At 53.6% G+C, this 8,435-nt stretch overlaps 2 protein-coding genes across 2 annotated transcripts; both read left to right on the top strand.

Annotated features, from left to right (window-relative positions):
• The first annotated feature begins 464 nt into the window (after positions 1-464).
• tomm40l (translocase of outer mitochondrial membrane 40 homolog, like) lies at positions 465-3,485 on the top strand. The gene is made up of 10 exons (XM_030120640.1): positions 465-520; positions 1,022-1,230; positions 1,313-1,380; positions 1,455-1,547; positions 1,614-1,715; positions 1,792-1,897; positions 2,436-2,558; positions 2,635-2,711; positions 2,800-2,902; positions 2,990-3,485. Exons 2-10 carry the CDS (start codon positions 1,023-1,025, stop codon positions 3,127-3,129), a joined length of 1,020 nt encoding a protein of 339 aa, XP_029976500.1. The 5' UTR covers positions 465-520; position 1,022; the 3' UTR covers positions 3,130-3,485.
• Positions 3,486-6,036: 2,551 nt separating this feature from the next.
• On the top strand, positions 6,037-7,325 carry apoa4a (apolipoprotein A-IV a). Its single transcript, XM_030120967.1, has 3 exons — positions 6,037-6,076; positions 6,188-6,326; positions 6,755-7,325. Exons 1-3 carry the CDS (start codon positions 6,037-6,039, stop codon positions 7,323-7,325), a joined length of 750 nt encoding a protein of 249 aa, XP_029976827.1.
• Positions 7,326-8,435: the final 1,110 nt, after the last annotated feature.

An 8,435-nucleotide genomic window follows, 5' to 3' on the forward strand; every position in this document is an offset into this window, starting at 1 on the left:
AAAACTGTACGATATGTTGCATTAATGAAGTTTTTATAACAATTTAGGGTGGTAATTATTTTTTCATTACATTTACTGCTGTTCTTGTTCCTGATTTTGCCATTTTTTTTCAAGCATTGGGCCACACAGAGTAAATAGAAAAAAAATTGAATATCAAAATAACACACCATAAAAATTATATAAGTGTTTTCAAATGATACTACAGTGATTCTCTTACTGACTCTGACATCTGACCTTGAAGGTGAAATTCTCTTCGCCCCGCCCTCAAAACGGGACATCTCGTCCAATCAGATGCCCTAATTTACAGTGACGTCATGCACATCAGCCAATCGGGATCGAGGGTGGCCTCTCCGTCTCCAGTTCACCTGGGTACAGATGTATGACAAACCGCTCCGCCAATCATCGCCGAGGATTTGGTTCCATCAGCCAATCAGAATGCGTCGTGAGAAAATGGGCGTGTCCAAGGTCCCTGCAGTCCGCCTCGGCGTCTTCCGGCTGCTTCGTCCTCTGGAACCACAACGTGAGTCTCGCTTTTCTCCCCCTGTTGGATTTAAACACGGAGGTTCACCGGAGAGCGGTCAGCTGGGCCGGAACGGTCCCGGTCCGGGCCCGGCGGCTCGGTGTCGGTCCCGGTTTCTGAAAGCCCGCAGAACTGAGCTGGTTCGGAGGTCTGAGTGGAGCTAAGAAGCTAGCAGAAGCTAACGGAGTGTCACCATGGCGGCTCCCATTCAAAACATCAAACACACACACACACACAGACACACACACACACACGTGGCACCGTTCTGTGAGAGCTGTCCGGGACAGCAGGGCTTGACATGAACCAGTCCGGGGGTTCTGAGGTTAGACCTGGTCAGGGGGTCTGCTGGTCTGGAGGTCCTGAGAGAGTCTGGGTCCTGTTGATGGGATCTGAGGATTTGGGTGTGTGTGTGTGCGTGCGTGCTGGGGGGTAGTGGTGTGTCCAGGCTGCCCCCCCTCCACCTGCCCTCCAGCTCTATAACAGTCTCTCCCTCCTCCTCAGGATGGGCAGTGTTCTTGCTGCCAGCTCCCCCAGCCCTCCGCCCCCCCCGGGCCCCCCGGGTCCCGGGCTGACGGTGCCGCCGGGCTTCGGGATGCCCCCCGTCTCCCCGGTCACGCCCCCCGCCGTGGCGTCCAGCGAGCAGCAGCAGGACTCCGGACCCTCGTTACCAAACCCGGGGGCGTTTGACGAGTGCCATCGCAAATGCAAAGGTGTGTGTGTGTGTGTGTGTGTGCCATGTTGTTGTTGTTTTAAAGTGTGTTCCACATGAGTGTGTGTGGTGGCTCTCCTCAGAGGTGTTCCCGATGCAGATGGAGGGGGTCCGGCTGCTCGTGAGCAAAGGCCTCAGCAACCACTTCCAGGTGCGTGGGGTCGGCTCCTCCGGCGGAGTGTGTGGAAGCGTGTGTTGACGGTGTGTTTCCACGGCGACCTGCAGGTGAATCACACGGTGCTGCTCAGCACCGCCGGAGACTCCAGCTACAGGTTCGGCGCCACCTACGTGGGGTCGAAGCAGACGGGGCCTGCAGAGGTGAGCAGACAGTGTGGAGCGTGAGCCGCCGTGGCGCTGTGTGTTCTAACCGCTGCCGCGCTGCAGTTCTTCCCCGTCATGGTGGGCGACATGGACAACAGCGGCAGCCTCAACGCTCAGGTCATCCATCAGCTCAGCGGCAGGATACGATCCAAGCTGGCCTTCCAGGTTGACCTCTGACCTTCTGGCACTCTGACCCCGCCTCCTTCAGGCACACGGCTTCACTTCCTGCTCCTTGTTTCAGACGCAACAACACAAGTTCGTGAACTGGCAAGGCGACGCCGAGTTCAGGGGGGAAGACTTCACGGCCACGGTGACGGTGGGGAACCCCGACGTCCTCGTCGGCTCCGGTACGTCGTGTCCACTGGTCACTGAGTATCGCTACTCGATTACTGTTACTGCAACTTTAGGAAGAGGCTGAGCTTTTATTACCAGTCACTGAAAATTAAATTAAACGAGGTACTTGGAAAAGTAGCTGCTGAAATCCTTTATCTGAATGAGTGCTTCTCAATATTGAACACATAACTGTAATCTGGATGTTAGAGGAGGACGATGCTAACTACCAAAACACTGACAGCTGTCAGAAAGAGAAGAAGAGCCGCTGACTGCTCCGTACTTCCTCATGCTAATGCTAATGCTAACCCCAGCTGCTGGGGCTCCTGGACAGTGGGACGTCCGTCTCGTCGCGGCGGCGGCGGAGCTTCCTGTTCATCCCGCCCCGCCTCAGCTCGGGTTTGGCGGTGGAGGATGATTCGGGAATGCTGAAGCTCCAGATCGTAGCTTTGTGTCTCCTGCTAGCAGCTGTTGAAGGGAGCGGAACGGAGAGACAGCAGCTCTGTTTCGGTCCCCGAGCCCCTCATGACCCCCCACCCCCCCCCCACCCTGCAGGCATCGTGGTCACACACTACCTGCAGTCCGTCACCGCGGCGCTGGCGCTGGGAGGGGAGCTGGTGTACCACCGCCGGCCCGGGGAGGAGGGCGCCGTCATGTCTCTGGTGGGCCGCTACACAGGTGAGGATGTCTCCACGGAAACGGAGCAGAGCTCAGCTGTTCTGAGGGGTCCTCACCGGCGTCTGTCCGCCTGCAGGCAGTAACTACGTGGCCACGCTGACGCTGGGCTCGGCCGGCGCTCACGCCTCGTACTACCACCGGGCCAACGAGCAGGTAACCCCGCCCCCGCTCCGCCTGGAGGCGCCGCCCCCTGCTGGATGCTCGGCGCAGGATGTCCCATCTGTCTGTCTGTTCTGAGCAGCTGCAGGTCGGCGTGGAGCTGGAGGCCAGCGCCCGCATGCAGGACACCAGCGTGTCTTTCGGCTACCAGCTGGACGTGCCTCAGGCCAACCTGCAGTTCAAAGGTCGGCCCCGCCCGCCGGGTCTGTGGCGTTGTGTGTGTGTGTGTGTTTTTTCCCGCGGTTGTGTTCAATCCGGCGTGTCGTCCTCAGGCTCCGTGGACAGTAACTGGATCGTCGGCGCCACGCTGGAGAAGAAGCTGCTGCCGCTGCCGCTGTCGCTGCTGCTCTGCTCCTTCCTCAACCACCGCAAGAACAAGTTCCAGTGCGGCTTTGGCGTCACCATCGGCTAGAGGCGCCCTCACCTCCGTCCCCGTCCCCGTCCCCCGTCCCTGAATGATCGGGCGCCATCGATGGCTCAGGAAGCGCCACATCTCCTGAAAGAGGCGGCAGACCGTCGGCTGACCTCAGTGCCTGTCACCTTCCACCTTTCTTACTGTTTCTTGTTTTGTTTTTTTGTTTTTTTAATGTAAAATCAGGGTGCAGCAACTGAAACGTTTGTCATTTACTTGTTTGACAGTAATTTATCGGTTACAGATGAGTTTACACATCGTCTTCACAAACCAGTGCTTGTTTTGTTGCCTTTTTTTTCTAAGTTCCAATCATGAAGAACCGTATGGATGACCTGTAAATACCTCATGGAACTGATAAACGCCATTTCTTACAAAACCTGTGCGTCCCAGTCGTTTGTTGGGCCCGGATGGCCTTCAGCTTTCAAACTGAGGCGCCGTCTCCATGGCAACGGCGTCCGGAGTCACTGAGAACGCAACTGTTTGACAGCGCTTCGGCTCCGTCTCCGTGGAAACGGGCAAAACTCTTCCTGGAACTGCCATCGTTCATGCTGATGGTGTGTTGCTCGTGTGTGGATTCATGACAGAAACCAACAGCGGCACAAATTACTTCAACATTTTTAATGTTTCTGTGGTTTCCGTGGAAACGGAGGTCGTTTGAAGATCAGATGTCACTGAAGGGAAATGTGTCTGCTGCTCGGTGGAGTCACAAACGGCCCCGTATCATCCTGAGCGCAGCCACGATAACCCCCAAAACCTGAACCGTCGGGTCAGTTTGTGGTGTGCAGAGTATTCATGTGAAACATGTCAATTTTTTCACCAAACCATGTAATTATGACAGAAAATGAAACATGAAACCAATTTCTGATGTGAAATGTCTAAAAAAAAAAACACCCTCCTCCAGCTGTTGCATTATGGGTGTTTTGACATAGTCCCCCTGATCATCGACTTGTTTTCTTAATGTTTGGTGGGACAACGGGTCCATTTTAATGTCCTGAGGCTGCGAGTTCAATACAAGGCAATGCACACACTTTTTAATTCTTAAATTCCAGGTTTTAAGTCTTGAAACTTTCAGATACAGTATTTTAAAGCAGCAGAGTTTCCCCATTAGGTGGCAGTAGTGAGCCTGACAAGGACTTTAAATTCTACATTATAATATCAGTGCAGTTTCCTTATTAGAACAAATTATTACATTGAAAGGTCAGAAAATGTGATATTATTGAAACTTTGTTTCAGGTAGAACATGCAGGGTATTGTCAGCGCTGACCACTGCTCCACCGTGCCCCCCCCCCCTCCAGGCTGCAGCGGCGCCTCATCATGTCTTCGCAGGTGGATCTGTTGCTCCAGGAAGCCGAGGGGATGCAGCCTTTATTGCCCCCGTGGGGGTAAAGTCCGTCCCCAGATGCCCCGCTGTCCCTCCACGTCACGGTATCAGTGCCACAGTGTCGCCGTGTCATGGTCCCGGCGTGCGGCCCGGTCCGGTCTGGAGGGGGAATCCTGCAGGTCCTGAGGCCGGATGTGTCGTCCAACCTGCTCCAGTGGTCTGTTATTCACCGGGCTCTCCGGGTAAAGGGCGAGTGAGGCGGTTATAAACCGGACTCCTGTGACGGTGATGTGTCACCAGGCGGGTAAAGTTTCCTCCGGTGTCCTCGTGCTTACACAACATGTTCTCACGCTGCTGAATGACCACGATCCAGCCGAGCGCTCCTTCCACTAAGTCCAAACTCCACAGCCGAGGGCGGGGCTCCTGTTCCAGAGCACTGGACCTCTGGCCAGTAGGTCACTGGGAGGTATCTGGACCAGTTTCTGGTCACAGCACGGATTACCCATGATTCCTCTGGGGAGGGTTCGCTCTAACGACAGACCGCCTGGTGTCCTGGTGCAGGCTGAACAGCCTGGAGATGGTGGACTTCAGGAGGAGCACAGCCCCGCCCACCCCCATCACCCTGACAGACCCACACACACACACACACACACACACACACACACACACACACACACAGTAACCGACCACGCACTCATGACAATCTTCAGCCCCATAAACACCACTGAGAAAACCTCTGACCTCTGTGATTTTGTAATCTTTGTAAATTATGTTAATTCTTTACATCTTCGCCATATTTGTTGTCGTCGTTGTTGCTCTTGTTTATTTGTTTGTGTCTTCATTCCTCCTGTTTCTATTTTGTACCTGTGCCTTTTTAAAACCCTCCCTTCTTTTGTCTGTTTGCACCTCCGACCAAAACCGATTCCCCGTATAGAATTAATGAACTCGTTTCTGATTCTGATTCTAAAGATCCAGCTGTGGAGAGTTTCTGGAGAGGTTCATCCGTCCAGAGACTCAGTGAGACCATCACGAATCTCAGATAATCAGATTTCCACGAGTGAAGGACCTGACCCCTCTGTGGACCTCAGACCCCTCTGGTAGAGGACCTGCGACCACTCTGAGAGGACCTGAGTTAGAGGATGAGATGTTAGTCACACACATATATAGATCTTTTATGTACAGTATGTATGTTTATGTAATCCAGATTATTGACTATCGGTTTTCTATTTACAGCAAAAAGTAGTGTGTGTGTGTGTGTGTGTGTGTGTGTGTGTGTGTGTGTGTGTGTGTGTGTGTGTGTGTGTGTGTGTGTGTGTGTGTGTGTGTGTGTCAGGGGGGTCGGTGATGTGGCAGTCGCTGTAGTGACAGCGCGACACACACAGCTGGACTTTACTCCAGTGTTTACATCCAGTCAGCAGCCTATATATGCTCAGACAGCAGGACACACACGCTCACACTGACACACACACGGCGCTCACCAGCTCCTGTTCTCAGGTAAGACCCCCCCGTCTGTCCCTCCGTCTCTCTCAGTAACACACACTCCGTCTCACCTGGATGTGTGTGTCCCGCAGCGTCTCCCATCAGACATGAAGGTGTTCGTGTTCCTCGCCATCGCCGTCTTCACCGGTGAGAGTTTTTGTAATCTAATTACTCTCAGGTGAAACTGCAGCCGAGGTTGAAACACCTCAGAACATTTTTAAAACCCAACTTTGACTCAGCATCAACTTGTCTGGGCAGGTTGCCATGGCAACGTGGTGCAGCCCAGGCAGACGGACATGGTGAAGGACGCTTTCTGGGACTACGTCGCCAAGATGACCAGCGCCACCGAGGACTCGCTGACGCAGATCCGGCAGTCGGACCTGGGACAGGAAGTGAAGTAAGTAGCTCTTCGGCACAGTTTCACGTTTCCACGGAAACAGAGGAAAGCGTCTTCTCTGCGTGAGTGGAGTTCGAGTCTGAGCTCCATCGCCATGTAAACGGATCCTTAGAATGGAAGATAAGTTTTGCGTTTTTGCGTTAAGTCGGTGTGACGGGTTGGGGTTAGGGTCGGAAGAAAGAGTGCCAGTTCGATTCCCAGTGGATGGACTGAGCGTCTGGCGTGCGCTCTCGCCTTGAGGCTATAGAAGCAGACATGAGATCAGAAGTTTCCAGGTGTGAATCGCACTGTGCCCACCGCTGTGGGTCCCTGACCATGACCCTTGACCCCTCCAGCTGCCTCTGGGAGCGGGATGGGTGGGGGGTAGGGTAGGTAGAGGGATGATCGAAGTCTGATCAGTCCGTTGGTGTTGTTCCGTCCCTCTGCAGCACCCTCATCGCCTCCAGCGGCGACGCCGTCGCCCGGTTCACCGACTCCCTGCGCACCCAGGTGGCTCCTCTGACCCAGGACCTCATGACCAGGTTCACCCAGGAGGCCGACCAGCTGAAGAGCCGCCTGGAGACCGCCGTGGAGACCCGCCTGCAGCCCTACGCCCAGCAGCTGGTGGCCGACCTCCAGGCCAAGGTGGACGCCCTGAAGACGGACGCCGCCCCCTTGGTGGAGAGCATGGACCCCGAGGCCCTGAGGGCCGTCCTGCTGCAGAAGAGCCAGGAGCTGAAGGAGGAGCTGGACCGGAGCGTGGCCCAGCTGCAGACCCAGATGGTCCCCTACACCGAGGAGATGAGGGAGAAGATGCAGCAGAGCCTGGACGAGTTCCAGAGGAGCCTGGTCCCCATGGCCCAGAGCTTCGAGACCCAGCTGCTGCAGAAGAGCCAGGAGCTCCAGCAGAACCTGAGCCCCTACGGGGAGGAGCTGAAGGCCAAGCTGGACGCCGACGCCCAGAACCTGAAGCAGCAGCTGACCGCTCTGTGGGACTCCTTCTCCAGAATCGGCCAGTAATCGGGACTTCACGGCCTGCGAGCGCTCAGCTCCGGTGTTTGTGTCGCCGCTGAATAAACATCAATAAAATACCGTGAGGCGAACACGAGACGCTGCTGGTCCAGGAAGTGGTTCTTTGAATTCAGGACACAAAGACATGAGAGAAAATGTGAAGGAGGGAAGTTAGAGACAAACCACATGATCTCTGAAAGGTTTTACTCAGTGCTTCCAGCAGTAGACACAGACTCAAAGGTTTTGGGGCCGGTTCAGCCTTTATGGATCAGTGATAACCAGACTTGATCGAATCAAGGCCTCAACTCACCTCAGCGTGGTGTAGGGTTTGGATTAACTCCGTGATGTGAGACGAGGCCCTGTCTTCTGTCTAACCTCTAAAACGGTTCATCTTCTGGGTAAATCCAGCATAAACAGCCTCAGTTAGGGGTCAGGTGTCAACGTAGCCCAACCCTAAATCTATTGACCGTAACCCCTAACCCCTGACCCCTGACCCCTGGCCTTTAACCCTAAACCCTAACCATTGCCTCAAAGACCTAAACCCTAAACCCTAATCCTAACCCTAAACCGTGACCCCTGACCCTCAACGCTAACCCCAACTCCAACACCAAACCCTTAACCCTAACCTCTGACCCCTAACCATTAACCCTAACCCCTAACCTTTAACACTATCCCTAACAGAGATTAGATTATAGATTGAAGATTAGATTAGAGTTTATTGCCATTTCTACAGATTAAAAACAGTTTTCAACGAGTACACTGGAATTCTTGTGCGTTTCAGCGGTCAGGTATGTGAGATCAGAGTGTATTCTGATGATGTTCCTACAGGAAGCACACATAATGTAAAGAGTATAGGTCCTAACACAGAGCCCTGTGGAACGCCATGTTTCACTGTAATCTGAGCTGAGTTATTAGTGTAAACCAAATGAATTCTCTCTGATTGAAATCACTTTAACGATGCTCCTTCAATCCAGATGATCGTTCTCTCTAATCTAGTTGATCTGTTCCAGACTCTGTACACTACTGACTTTTTTACATGGAAAAATAAGGTTTTTGTATTTTGAGCAAATACTTTTCTCTTTAAGAACAAGACTTGAACAAAGACAATAACAGGACCAG

Source organism: Salarias fasciatus, chromosome 22 (genome assembly GCF_902148845.1).
Source record: "Salarias fasciatus chromosome 22, fSalaFa1.1, whole genome shotgun sequence".
In the NCBI taxonomy this organism is placed as follows: Eukaryota; Metazoa; Chordata; class Actinopteri; order Blenniiformes; family Blenniidae; genus Salarias; species Salarias fasciatus.

Bases quoted from the DNA above. Each gene is read 5' to 3' on its own strand.
- tomm40l (XM_030120640.1), top strand. From the start codon at position 1,023: ATGGGCAGTGTTCTTGCTGCCAGCTCCCCCAGCCCTCCGCCCCCCCCG. The intron at 1,231-1,312 runs GTGTGTGTGTGT...GGCTCTCCTCAG, and splicing joins GTGCCATCGCAAATGCAAAG to AGGTGTTCCCGATGCAGATG. The intron at 1,898-2,435 runs GTACGTCGTGTC...CCCACCCTGCAG, and splicing joins CGACGTCCTCGTCGGCTCCG to GCATCGTGGTCACACACTAC.
- apoa4a (XM_030120967.1), top strand. From the start codon at position 6,037: ATGAAGGTGTTCGTGTTCCTCGCCATCGCCGTCTTCACCG. The intron at 6,077-6,187 runs GTGAGAGTTTTT...TTGTCTGGGCAG, and splicing joins CGCCATCGCCGTCTTCACCG to GTTGCCATGGCAACGTGGTG. The intron at 6,327-6,754 runs GTAAGTAGCTCT...GTCCCTCTGCAG, and splicing joins GACCTGGGACAGGAAGTGAA to CACCCTCATCGCCTCCAGCG.